At 40.7% G+C, this 14,601-nt stretch overlaps 1 protein-coding gene across 2 annotated transcripts in view; it reads left to right on the top strand.

Annotated features, from left to right (window-relative positions):
- The window catches only part of csmd2 (CUB and Sushi multiple domains 2), a 1,704,811-nt gene that overhangs the window by 1,423,176 nt on the left and 267,034 nt on the right, over positions 1-14,601 (top strand). For both annotated transcript variants that reach the window (XM_043717868.1, XM_043717867.1), the window contains 3 exons: positions 1,846-1,984; positions 6,391-6,578; positions 13,949-14,143. In XM_043717868.1, the coding sequence (XP_043573803.1) occupies positions 1,846-1,984; positions 6,391-6,578; positions 13,949-14,143 (522 nt within the window). The remainder of the gene's footprint in view (positions 1-1,845; positions 1,985-6,390; positions 6,579-13,948; positions 14,144-14,601) is intronic.

Genomic DNA, 14,601 nt, shown 5'->3' with positions numbered 1-14,601 from the left:
TGTACTCTTTGCTACCTTCCCCCACCCTCCTCCCTGACCTATCACCTCCACCCCGACCTCCATTCACCTGTTGTAATCTATGCTCCTTTCTCCCCACCCCCCACCTTCCTCTCATTTATCTCTCCACCCTGCAGGCACTCTGCCTCTATTCCTGATTAAGGGCTTTTGCCCGAAATGTTGATTTTCCTGCCCCTCGGATGCTGCCTGAACTGCTGTGCTTTTCCAGCACCACTCTAATCTAGAATCTGTTTTCCAACATCTGCAATCCTTGTTTTTATCTACAGAGTTTTTCCATCAATTTCTGTTTTTGTTTTTAAATTTTCAGCATCTGCAGTTCTTTGCTTTATTTCAGTGTTCCCCTCATAATCTTTGATGTTCACTTAAGAAGACCACTCATTCTTTTGAAGTCCAACGAGTAAATGTGCACTGCTGTCTCACATATGCACACAATTACACGCACACACTCGCAAACACACACATAGATGTACACAAATTTTAATACCTTCTGTCTTTCCCTTGCTTAATATTGACAGTTTTAATGACAGACGTCTTAAAAATATTTCAAAGAGAAATGAAATAGAGAGGTCACTTTCATCAAGAAGTTTCCTCAATCACAGCTTTACAAGAGTTTCAGAAACAAATTTGACACATTTTGTCAGAGCCATATTTCTGTTTGGAACATTATTGACAAAAGCACACAAATGATAAAATCTAAAGGCAGCAGAAAGGCCCATAGATCTCTCCTTTTTTGTGATGACTAATATTTTATCCTGGGTTTCTAATCTTGAAAGGAGACTTCAGATAAAATAAATACAAGCGACAGATGGGCAATTGTGATGTTGACATTTTAGTGTGATGGCAGAACTGTACCGAAAATATTATTGTATAGATCTGTTAATTCCTGGCATGCTAACTGTAGAATGTTTACCAATAGTGTGATAGTCTTTCTGGATAGTCATTAGTAACTGGTAAAGAAATCCAAGAAAATAATAGAATAGAATAAGACCCCAAAATTGCATGGCAATTTTCACTGAATTGTCACTAGCTCTGCTGAAATGCATTAGAAAAGTGTTGGGATCCCGTCACATTGTTTGTTGTCATTTTAAAAGTTGCAAGTGCCACAATCCAATTATGTTCCCTTGAGGTGCATACTTTTTTTTTAGGGAAATTCCAATTGGTCTGGCTCCGTTAGGACTTGGTGTGCCTCATGAATCTGAAACAGTAGACATGTTAAGGTTTTCTGGCCTTCAGATGGGCAAGTTGGCCTTCAGGTGAAGTCAGGTCCAGACCAAAGAAATGTCCCTGACACCCAAAGATTTATCATCAACAGATTAATGGACAGCCGACAATATGGATGAAGGGGGAGATCACTAGGCTCTATGTCCTCAGACACTAAGCAAATTTGTGAAGCCAACTTCATTAGGTATGAGCCGCTCAATTTGTCTCTACAAAGACCCAGTGTCTGTTTTACGGAGGAGTCCTGGGTGACTGCAGAGAACCCTAATATTTTAATGGGTGACCCAAGCATATATGTCAATAAAATCTCCAAGGTTCAGAAGGCAATTGAAGCTATTGGAATTAACTGTGTACCAGTGAAGAGTCATTGTCTTTCAAAATCGTGGAAGTGAAAGATGGCTAGTGTTTAAGAAAAGTGGAGAAATAATTTTAGAACAAATAGGTTGTCAGCTGTTCTTGGACCTCTCTACCTTTGTTAGATTTAGTCCAAAGCAGAATAGTATGAATCATTTCTTTAAATGTTTTACTTTTAACCCAACAGAATGAAAAGAAAATGTTATTTCTTCAATTCAGCACAATCTAATTCACAATTTTCTCTCATTTTCCCAGCTCCTTGTGGAGGAAACCTGACTGGGCCAACAGGAATCATCCTTTCTCCCTTTTACCCTGAGCCTTATCCTCATGGCAAGGAATGTGACTGGAAAGTAACTGTGTCACCCGACTATGTCATTTCTCTGACGTTCCTAAGGTAAGCTCGGCATGAAAATGAAGTTATTGAAGGGAATTGTACAGCTACTTGGAGGAACAAGATTATTGACAAACTACGTAAGAATAAGCACAACTGCTCTTTGCAAGCATCAGTCTAAATGCAACAGGGGTTAAATGGCCTTGTTACATATTTTTCCATTGGTCTGATTACATTATCTGTAGAACATTACAATTTCAGTGTAATAAACCTTGAGAATAAAATGCAACAAATTAAGTGCAATTCATTGTTCTCTGCCAGTTTATAATTGTCACTGAGTACATTCAAAACAGATTGAAATGCAGGACAATTCAGTGTGAAAAGTCCCTGACATAATTTGGATTGAGAGTGGGAAAATTTGGAGATTTGTGTGTCGAAGCAATCTCCTCCCCAGCATTATATACTATACACTGTTGGGCATTGGGGCACAATTTGAATTCAATGGACCATAGACTCAGAAGGATATGTTTGAAGTCATTGAGTTTGATATTTCAACATCACTATAACATCCAGTGGCACATTGGCTCAGCGGTCAGCATGCTGTCTCATAGTGCAAGTGACCTGTGTTCGATTCCAGTCTTGTGTGGCTGCCTGTGTGGAGTTTGCGTATTCTCCTTGTGTCTGCATAGGTTTCCTCTGGATGCTTCAGTTTCTTTCCACTGTCCAAAGGTGAGCAGGTTGGGTGGAGTGCTAAATTGTCCCATAGTGTCCAAGGATGTGCAAGCGAGGTGGATTAGCCATGGGAAATGCAGGATTAGGTTAGATTACTTACAGTGTGGATACAGGCCCTTCGGCCCAACAAGTCCACACCGACCCTCCGAAGAGCAACCCACCCAGACCCATTCCCCTACATTTACCCCTTCACCTAACACTATGGGCAATTTAGCATGGCCAATTCACCTAATCTGCACATTTTTGGACTGTGGGAGGAAACCGGAGCACCCAGAGGAAACCCACGCAGACATGGGGAGAATGTGCAAACTCCACACAGACAGCTGCCTGAGGCAGGAATTAAACCCGGGTCTCTGGCACTATGAGGCAGCAGTGCTAACCACTGTGCCGCCCACAGGGATATAATTGGGAGTGGGAGTTTGGTCTGGATGGGATGTTCTTCAAAGAGCTCGCATGGACTCGATGGGCCACATGGTTGCTTACACACTGTCGGGTTTCTATCCTTCTAAAATGATTGTCTTGAACATGGTACAATACCCGACACAATGGGCGAAGAAAAGGCATGTGTTCTAGAGGAAATAATTTCTGATGTCTGGGGACCTGTGTGCTGTGCTAAAGAGGGAGTGTGAAGATTCAAGCCAGTCAAATGTTTATGCTTAATGTTCACATTCAAAGATCAGAAGATGGAAGTGACATCCAGCCAGATCCCCAGGGCCCTTATTTGTGCAACTCTAATTTTCATTTGCATGTGCCTTCAAAATAGAATCTTACAGCCCTGAAGAAGCCCATTCAGTCTTGTACTGGCTCTGCAGGAGCTATCTAATTCATTACTCTCTGTAAAGATCAAATGAAAAGGGTTTATGTTTTCATCTTTCCAAATGGAATGTTTGTGTGGATAAAATCAAGTTAATAATAGATGAAAATTGTGTGTGCAATCAGTTCTGAGGAGAAACGTTACCAGCTCCATGAACAGCTAAATGTCACAGGAAATCCCTGTATTACCAACAGTGTTAAATCTAATGTGGCTCAGCAAATATAAAAGAATGATGTTCACTTGCACATGTTCGACTAATGCTCAGGCATACAGAACAGTTTTTTAAAAATATCTTTAATCATTAAAGCTGTTTCACGCTGGTCTTGCAACAGGCTAATTAGGAATCGGAAGAGTAGAAGCTGTGTGGCAGCTGGAGGGTGGCATTGTGACCTTTCATCAATGGGGATTCACATCCTGGGTCTGATGGAGATGCTACGGACATTATCTCCTGCTGAAACTTTGCTAAAAGAACTGTGCTGTGTTGATTTGAGCAGTGTGACAAGACAGCAATTATTGCAGCCCCATGAGCTCTGAGCAGTATGGAATATATTAGACACTAATATCAATATTTTACCATTTTCTGTGCAAATCAGTGGGAGATAAACAACAGGTCTTAAGAATTTTTTTTGCTCATTAATATGCTTCACATCTTGTAATACTTTGAGGACTGAAGCAGGATTTTGCATGAAATGAAATGTGTAGTAAAAAAGTAAGTGAACTTATCCAGAGAAGATTTTGCTTGTAAATTTGTAATCAATATATCTGTTTTTATTATGCAATGTAAGTGTCACTTACTGGGCTAGCAGTTACTGTCCATCCCTAAATGCCCTGGGGAAGATGAAGGTGAATTGATGCCTTGAACTACCACAATCCAAGGGGCGTAGGAACACCACTAGTACTTGATGTAGGTTTGCTCACTGAGCTGGAAGGTTCATTTTCAGATGTTTCATCACCATACTTTGTAACATCATCAGTGAGTCTCCAGATGAGGCACTGGTGGCATGGCCCGCTTTCTATTTAAGTGTTTACGTTTCCTTGGCTCGGTCATGTAATTTCCTGTGGTGATATCATTTTCTCTACTTTTTCTCAGGAAATGGTAAATGGGATTCACTTGATAACTAATAGTGCTGTTAGAGAGGGACTTCTTGAAAATTCATTTTGCCATGTCAAATATCAATGTCTTCTGTAATTATTTAATACATGGAGGTCTTGTGACACAGTGGGTAGCATTTATGCCTCTGAGCCAGAAGCTCTGGGTTCAAGTCCCACTCCAACATGTGATATCCACGGAAGCTATGTTCACCATGTCCTCAGAAAGGTTGATCTGTAAATCCCTTCAATAAACCAGAGGCAGGCAATAAGTGCAGAAGGTCTCCTGATCAGCCATGCTTGATGTGGACTGGCACCTCTCAAGCTGTAGCCTCAGGTAATAGTCTGGTGTCCTGTTGCAGGAACAAAAACAATCCACAGCAACAGACATAAGTACGTGCTCTGTCTGCCTCATGCAGCACTGGATGTGAAGGAACAACAGCAATGTTATATATTACCAACAATATTGGCATCACGACTGTTACTGAAAATGATTGTGTTTGACACATGTAATTTTCCCAGAACAGAATTCTTTCATAACCACTCCTTGGTGACAATTGACAGGTAAACAAAATTCTGCAGTTTTTCTTTTTTACAACAGTATTCAAAAGGTTCTGTTAGCTTTGCACATCAAAGAATCATAGAATCCCTACAGTGTTGAAGCAGGCCATTCAGCCCACACTGACCCTCTGAAGAGCACGCTACCCAGACCCACCTCCCTACCCTTTCCCTGTAACCCTGCATTTCCCATGGCTAATCCATCTAGCCTGCGCATCACTGGACACTATGAGCAATTTAGCATGTTTAATTCACCAAACCTGTACATTTTTGGACTGTGGGAGGAAATCAGCACAAACCCACACAGACACAGAGAAAATGTGCAAACTCCATACAGACAGTCACCCAAGAATGGATTCGAACCTGGATTCTTGGTGCTGTGAGGCAGCAATACTAATCACTTAACCACCATGCCGCCCTGACATCCCTATCTCTAAAGATAGACGTCCTAGTGACTTTTTATGACTCTGTCTTACTGCCCTTTCTTGTCACTTTGCCTCATCTATCCTCCTATATTTTCCCTTTTTTTCTCCCATTAATAAATTTGTTTCATTTTCTGTGCTTCTCTTTCTTCTTCCTTGAGGTAGCTCATGCATTTCACTGTGCGACTTTTACCCCAGCCAACTGGGCTCTGCAACGTTCACTTGTGCCTCATTTCCCACTTAGGAAATTTCACAGATGTTAGCATTGAATGTCAATATCATAGGATCACCATCACAATGGACCATGTAGAACTTTGGATCTTTGTGGGATTACACCATTGATTTTTATTTCCTTACAGTTAGTGTATTCTTCAGCAAGGACACTATCAGACAATGTCTAATTCCCTTTACTCCACCATTCTTACTATGATCTGCCTGCACTCCTCATCAACAAAGCTTTTCACTGTGCGTCAGTACATATGACAAATCAATCAGTCCAACTTCAAGAGGCAATTTCAGTTAGAATAGCAATGACAGAGGCTTGAGATTTGTTACTTTAGACAGAGTGAGGGAAAACCTGAGAAGAATGTGGAATTATTTTGAAAACTAAGAAAAATATATGACCCAACAAAGTCAAATTCTTTATACAATAGTAAAGCGGAGCATTAAGTAAGACAGGTGGTGACAGGAGAAACAGCTTTCTTATATCATGGTATTGAAACAAGATCCCTGTGTTATTCTATCACAGAGGAAAAACATTCTATGCTCTTGGGCCATAAAGCAGAGTTGAAAGTGTTTTGCTTGAATAACTTTGGAAAGTTATATTGAATCGTGTTCCTCTTCTGTGCTTGCAGCTTCAGTGTGGAGCCCGGCTATGATTTCCTTCATATCTATGACGGACCAGATTCTCTCAGTTCTCTGATTGGCAGCTTTCAGGGCTCACAGGTGCCTGACAAAATCGAGAGCAGCAGCAACAACCTTTTCCTGGCCTTTCGCAGTGACGCCTCAGTCAGCATGACAGGATTTGCTCTTCAGTATACCGGTAACTCATCTTCCTCTGAGCAGATCATTCTGTGGGCATTAATTAACAAGAAAGTGTTGCTCACCAAAGCCTCAGGGACACACCTTTCATATATAGTTCTGATGTGTTCAACCATGCATGTATCCTTTTACTGGAACAGAAAAAACCTGAGATTCTTATTTAAAATTTGATTTGTTCTGTTGCCATCTGTTGTTCTGATGATACTGCAATATTCTAGGCTATGAAGAGCTGATTGGCTGGTTCTCATCAAAACTGTGTGGGGGTGGATCATGATGCTTATAAGGGAAGCTGCTTGACAAGTGTATTAATGGTTGGCTGGAGTGGGGAACGGGCTTGGCTGTGCTATGACCTGGTATATAGAGAGGAAAGGAACAAACAAAACTCAGAAAGTAAGTAATCCACATGGTGTGATGGGGGTTGGTCTGCTGCCTCTCTCACCCAATGGCGAACTTTACTGAGAGGACAGAGTTTATGCCACCAGGGCCATTGTCTACTCAGCTGAATAGACCAAGGCCCTCCAGCCCATTTCACTGCCAGTCCAATTAGAAAGCCCAACAAATCAACAGTCTGAGCTGTGTCACTGTTAACACTGGCCATTTGTGAAGCATCAAGACATGATGTGTGAATCTCCTCTCTTGTGCTATCACATCCTTCCTGAAGTGGAAATCAGAACTGCACACAGGAATCCAGCTATGACCTATCTAATGTTGTATAGAGATCCGTCATAAGCTCTTTGCCCTTATATTCAAAGCATCTACTAACAAATACAAACGTTTCACATGCCTTCTTAACCATCTTATCCACCTGTCTTCTTGTCTTCAGGGATCTGTGGGCATATACCCTCATATTCATCTGATCCTCTGTACCTCCCAGGGTCTAACCATTCATCACACACTCCCTTGTTTTGTTAGAGCTCCCAAAATGAATCACTTCATGATTTTCATGATTCACTTTAATTTACCATTGTTCTGTCCACCTGACCAGTCCAGCTATGTCATCCTGCAATCTAAGGCTTTCCACCTCATTATTTACTACACCACCAATTTCCATAGCATTGAGTCGGAACAAAAAGTCTGTTGCCCCGCTGTACAGCTCTATGACTCTATGATCTATGAACTCACTGATCCCCTATTCCTGTCTAGATCTGCATGGCAAACAGAAGAGGCCCAGCACCAAACCATGCAGTATGCCACTGGATAAAAGATTCAAATCTCAAAAGTAGCTTTTAATTGGCACCTCTCCCTCCTGCTGCTAAGGCAGTTTGCTTACCAAAGAATCTATCCAGCTCTGCCAGAAAAAAAAAACAAAAATTCTGCTTCCATCTCCTTTTCAGGAATTGAGAATTCCAAAGACTCATAACTCTGAGAGAATAAAACTCACCTCATTTCTGTTTCGAATGGGCGATGCTTGATTTAAACAGAGACCCCTAGTCCATGAGAGGAATCATTCACTTCACACTTGGACTGCTCCGGATATTTTTGGTACTGAGATCCTAAAACCCCTCAAAAAATACTAAATAAAATCCAATAGTAAAATAAAGTGCTGGATTTAGCTCAATTGCTGGATATTGCCTAATCCTTCCCCTAATTTGCAGGTTTATGTGTACGTTTCCCCCCCAAGTCAGAAAGATGCAATTTCAGGTCCCAGTTTAGAGACTTGAGTACAAGGATCTAAACTGATGCTTTACCACGTCAGGATCTTGGGTCTTTCAATGGATTTGTTAACCTTGTCTGCTCCCTATTGGTCAATATAAAATCTCCCATGGCAATATTGTGAAGAAGTTACGGAGATTCCTGGTCAATATCTATCCCTCAACATAAAATAGACCAAAGGACTTGGTCGTTATCACATAGCTACATTTCCTCCATTTCAACAGTCCAACCTTAACTAAAAAGTGCTTCGGGATTTCTTGTGAAGATAAAAGAGGCTTTGGAAATGCAAATCTTTCTTTTCTCTTTTTTTACTATAATAACAGAACACAACTCATAATTTGTTGAATTTAAGTGACTCAATTGCATAAAACATTGCATTAAATAAACATGGGCTTGTTACTGTGAGGAAACTACTGAGGGAAATTAAACTATGGATGAGATTCCAAAAATGCTTGAAACCATTCTCTGACTAACTGTCTTACAAACGAATGCCAGTGTAATGATGATCTAGGGATTGTCAGGAAATTGGGTTGAGGACTTTGGTGCAGTGTGTAAGACTGTATTTACATTCAGTGTTAGATTTTAATTTTAACAAAAAAGAATTAAACACAGTTTAATGGGTAAAGTCATAATATTCATTGCTAAAGAAGCACAAACAAAATGTATCTTCAGATAAGCTGGAGTAATTTATTAATTTAGGGAATCACCAGTTTGAAGACTGTGGGTAAAGACAAAACGGAAAGAGAGTACAAAGAGGGGAGCTGGTGAATGGGGAGAACAACAAGGGGAAGTATGGGGGTGAGAGGTACAACAGGTGACTTTGGAGTTCTTACATTCCTTATAATCACAGTCTTAATGCAAACATCCAGCCAAAACTGCGGGCGACCCTGGACTTTGCAAGGTTTGATGCTTATCCTTACACAAAACTAAAATGCTGCAGATGCTGGAAATCTGAACTCAAACTGGGAAATACTGGAAATACTCAGCAGGTGTGGATAAAGGAACAAATTTATCAATTCAAGTCAATAATCTTTCATCAGAATGACAAAATGTCAGTGCACAGGTTGTTAGCCCTATTTCTGTCTGCAGAGAATTCTCCAGACAATTCTAAAGGGTGTACAAGGGATAAGAGGGACCTGGGTGTAAACATGCATAGCTCAATGAAGGTGGGAGAACAAGTAGAGAGAGCAGCTGAGGAAACATATATTATCCTAGATGTTATTAATAGCTCTTTATTAATAGAGTTCATGAACAAAGCAGTTATGTTAAACTTTGAGAGTATTGCATCCAGTTCTGGGAGCCACAATTGAGGAAACATGTGAAGCTCTTATGGACAACACAGAAATGATTCATAAAAACTCCAAAGTCACCTGTCGTACCTCTCACCCCCATACTTTCTGGCATGAGGAACTTCTGCTATGTTAGATTGAGGGGTTCTGTCGTGAAAAGAAGGTTGAGAAATTTGATTAAAACAATTTTTTTTAGGTTAGGGTTTGAATGTACTTCCTGAGAGTTTGGTGGAAGCAAATCCAATTGAGTCATTTAAGAGGGGATTGGGTTACTATCTGAAAAGGAAAATATGGATGGCTGTAGGGAGCAGGCCAGCACATTGCCCTGGGTAAATTATTCCTTCAGAGAGTCACTTGATGTGTTGGGAGCTGTCAGAGTAGTGTCCCTATCTCTGAGCCAGGAGACTGGGTTCAAGTCCCACTTTCTCCATGTGTGTGTAATAACATACCTATGCAGATTGATTAGGAAAATACGTCAATTTGATGTGTCTTAGAATCCCTGAATGGATCTCTGAAGAGCTACCCCCCAGACTCAACCACTGCCCCCACCCCCATAACCCCACATTTAAAATGGCTAATCCACCCAGCCTGCACACCCCTGGACACTACAGGGCAATGTAGCCTGGCAAATCCGCCTAGCCTGCACACTTTTTGGACTGTGGAAGGAAACTGGAGCACCTGAAGGAAACCCACGCAGACAACAAGGAAAATGTGCAAACTCCAGACGGGCAATCGTCTGAGGCTGGAATCAAACCCGTGTCCCTGGTGCTGTGAGGGAAATGTGCTAACCACTGAGCCATCATGCTGCCTGTGTCAAATACCCTTCTTTTGTGCAATAACCATCCTCTCATATAGAGTGTATTTTCCACAGTCGATGAGACAACTATATGGTAGCAATTTTTTAAAGAAGTGAAATCTTGATGCAGAACTGTTTGGTGTCCAATCCTGTTTAAATCCCTTCATACCATGACACTGCTCCCAGACATATTTGTATGACCATCTCAATACAAGGCCAAAGATAGACATGTGACAGGTCTATCCATAGCACATGCTGAGAAAATTACCCCTGTATCATAACTCTCCCTTGGGAGGTAAGTAAATGGCATGTTGAACAGTACAGAGTCAACTGAGCCTTAACCTGGTATTTATTGTCCAGCTGGTTTAAGATTAAGTTAAGAAGCTGCAATTCAAAAGGAAAATAATACAGATGCTGAAAACTTGAAATAACAGAAATCGCTGAATCTACTCAGCATGTCAGATAGCATCTGTGTAGAGAAGCAGATGTAATAGTTCCTGCCCACCAAGTGAATCCTGTGTTGCTTCTTTTTTTTAAATTCATTCATGAGATTAGGTGTTGCTGGCCACGCCAGCATTTATTGCCCAGACCTAATTGCCCAGGGGGCGGTTAAGAGTTAACCACTTTGCTGTGGGTCTGGAGTCACATGCACACCAGGTAAGGATGGCAGTTTTCTTCCCTAAAGGACATTAGTGAACCAGACAGGTTTTTCCTGACAATGAACAATGGTTTCAAGGTCATCATTGGACTCCGAATTCCAGATATTTATTGAATTGAAATTGTATTATTTGCCGTGGAGGATTTGAATCCATTTCCACAGAATGTTACCATCTCTGGATTAGTAGTCTAGTGATAATACCACTAGGCCATTGCCTCCCTTTCTTTTAGAAGGACCCCTGTATTGTTCCCCTCAGGCATTCATGCAGCCAGCTCAGGACTTTCCCTTGGATCAAAGACCAGCGACAGAAAATCCCGAAGGAAAAAACAATGAAACCGGTGAATGAGGCACACTAATTAGACTCATCCTTCAAAATGGGGCTCCAGTATCACCAGTGCTTTTATTTTCAAGTTTATTTTTAACTGTTTTCCACCTGGAGGCCATACCCACCAAGAGCTGCCAGCCTCCTAAAGGAGGGCAGTGAAAGTAGCAAGGCTGTCCACAAACATTCCTCTTCTAGACTTGATGTGGAGGTGTCAGTGTTTGACTGGATTGGACAAAGTTAGAATTTACACAACACCAGTTTATAGTCCAACAGGTTTATTTGGAAGTACAAGCTTTTGGAGCACTGCTCCTTCATCAGATAAAATATCCCTTTACCTCTGAACTCACTTCACAAGAAGCCATAGAATTCTGTGCAACATTTCAAAGCTATGTTCTGTCTGACAGTTACTATGCAGTATACCTTTGAGAGATGTGTTTGTGATGTCATCACTGCCCATCGTATGTGACCTGAGGTCATAAAGCTCTCAGACTCCATCTTGACTGGATTTACTTGAAGTATGATACGCTCATGGTAGCAGCTTTCTGTTTATGGCTGAATACCTTAGTATTAGTCTGGACATTGAAGTGCCTGTACTTATATATATTCTTTTAAATCTTTCTGAATGATGTGACCTATCTGGTGTCCTTAAGTTCCACAAATTAACACAAGCATTGTCTCATCAGGTACAAATATCCAGCTAGATGCAAAGCCTACACTTAATCAAGAACCCTTCGATAGAACTCTTGAAACAGCTATAGTTTCCTTTTCTATTCACTTTTTGTTTCCTTTTTGCTCTTATTTCTGAATATCACAAAGTGGTTGGGCTGAGACAGTGGTTAAGGAGTCTTGTGCTGAACCCTTGACACTGCCACCTTCAAGTTGGTCAATTATTCTTTGCTCCTTCAAAAATGGCTGATTCAGTCCAGGATGCTTCAACCCCAAGTGCGTCACTGCCTTGATATCCAGCATTAACTTAACGTTGTAGCAGAACCCTTTGATAGTCATTATAGGCTTCCTGTGGAACAGTTTGAAGATAAATGTGTGTCAGCTTCAGAGACCATAGTTATTTCCATAAGTAAACAGACAATGTTTATTTATGTCTGAGTATAACCTGAACTGTTCTTATATCAGCATCTGTAAACGATTTTGCTTGAATACTTACTTGCAATTAACAAACGTGGAAATGACTTTACTGGAAAGCACTTTCGCACACATGAAAAAGTAAAACCCTTCCTTCAGGTCAAGTACGTTTGTGCGTTTGCTGCACTTCACTAATCATGGAAATGCACTGTTAATATTGTTTCACAATACAATTTGGACTGAAGGAATCATTAAACACAATGATAAGATTTCATTAAACGTTTTTCACAGCTTAACCATTCAATTTTGTTTATAGATATGAAGAAAATGACTCTGTCCTGAAGGTAAATGCTCGTTGTCTCTTGCATCTCAGCACCTAGTCATTTGTATTCCTTACCCCTAGAGTTTGGAGTTCGATATTGATGCTTCCATTTTCCAGATACAAAATGGGTGCCCACTAAGCAATTTAACAGGCCTGGGCCTTTACCTGATTGTACAGGCGTTCAGATTACAAATAAATTGGCCGAGTGCTTTGATTAGGCAATAAAGCCCTGGATCCCTGATCAGCCTTTCTCTTCGGCATCCACTTCCATCCACTTCACTGGGATGATTGGCCAACTCCAGTTACTCTATTCCTGATGGAGAGCTTATTCCCGAAATGTCGATTCTCCTGCTCCTTGGATGCTGTCTGACCTGCTGTGCTTTTCCAGCGCCACACATTTTGACTCTGATCTCCAGCATCTGCAGTCCTCACTTTCTCCAACTCTGGTTACTGTCTGCCACCCAACCGCAAGTAAAAATGATATGACAGCTCCATGGTGCTTACTTTCTCTGACTGTTGTTCTGGAAGACACAAGTAGATTATTAGAATGCGCCATTGACAGCACAGACCTTTGAAAAATATCCCACTGTTTAAGTTATTATATGGAAGGCGGGCTATAATAAGGTCTTCCAGATAGTAGGTCTTAAACTGTTAGACATTATCCAGATTGGTGGCACACTAAAGGGAAATACTCAAACACTCAGTGAAGGAGGCTGATGGCAGAACTTGAGGTTAGATATACTGGAGACCACCGAAGGAGGTGAGACCATGAAAAGCTTTGTAATTGCGGACAATATTTGAATTTGATCAGTTGGTATGAGGCTTATCTGTGTGTGAATGTACTTATAGATGTAGGTACAATTCTAAAGAATATTTTCTTGCCCATTAAGTGCTTTTGTGCATCCTGAAATTGTGGAAGTGCTATGGAAGTATGTGCCTTTGTGTTATTTGCTCTGAATTTTCTGCCATCTCTCCAAACCACCTGGCTGCCACCCTCAGACTGAGAAACATACAAGGAAATTGTGTTTTTGTCAGGTGTTTGAATGCGAACCACTGCTTTGCAATTCAAAAATGTATTGTTAGGTGGACTTGTTTAGTTTTAGTTCTTAATGCTGTCATCTCACTTACAGCTAAAGTCAATGTGGTCTTTGCTGAGTTTGTCATCAACAAAACGTAATGCAATTAACTTTTGTTGGCAAGTAAAGAGCACATTAATTAACAATTTTAATGCACCTTTTGTTGTTAAAGAGAACCCCAGGGAATCTTGCTTTGATCCTGGAACCATCAAGAATGGGACAAGGGTGGGAACACACCTAAAGCTTGGATCCACAGTGACATTTTACTGTGACAGTGGCTATGAAATCGTCGGTTATTCAACTCTGACTTGCATCATGGGAACAGATGGAAAACCTTCCTGGAACAAACCTGTTCCATCCTGTTCAGGTAACTGCACCAACATGTGGTAAAGTTCAAGCCAGTTCAAGTTGTACATCTACAAACTGCCATTTCCTTACTATACAGAAATGTTTTTTTTATTGGCGTCTTGTTTCATCCTGTCCATTCCATTTCAAAATATATTTTCTTTCTGATTTTGCAAAGGCCAAAATGGCATATACCATTCAATACCAAGGTACCTCAGCAGCTCTACTGTTTATGAATTTTGCTTTGAATGGATCTTTTGAAGGTACATCAAAGCAGCACTGTTTCCTTCAATTTCTATTTTTTTCTCACAATTAATATATCCTTATCAACTCTCTGAATGGCTTGTTTGGTAATGAGATTTCAATCACAAGAGAGATCTTGGATGATTTTCACCACATGGATGGTAGTTGTAATGTTGTTATATTTTTGAGATGCAATTTGCCTGTATTGTTCTTTTATAGCTACCATTCAACATAACA

This window comes from Chiloscyllium plagiosum, chromosome 27, assembly GCF_004010195.1.
Source record: "Chiloscyllium plagiosum isolate BGI_BamShark_2017 chromosome 27, ASM401019v2, whole genome shotgun sequence".
Lineage (NCBI taxonomy): Eukaryota > Metazoa > Chordata > Chondrichthyes > Orectolobiformes > Hemiscylliidae > Chiloscyllium > Chiloscyllium plagiosum.
Note: the sequence above shows the minus strand (reverse complement) of the source record. Positions and strands in the feature narration are given on the sequence as shown.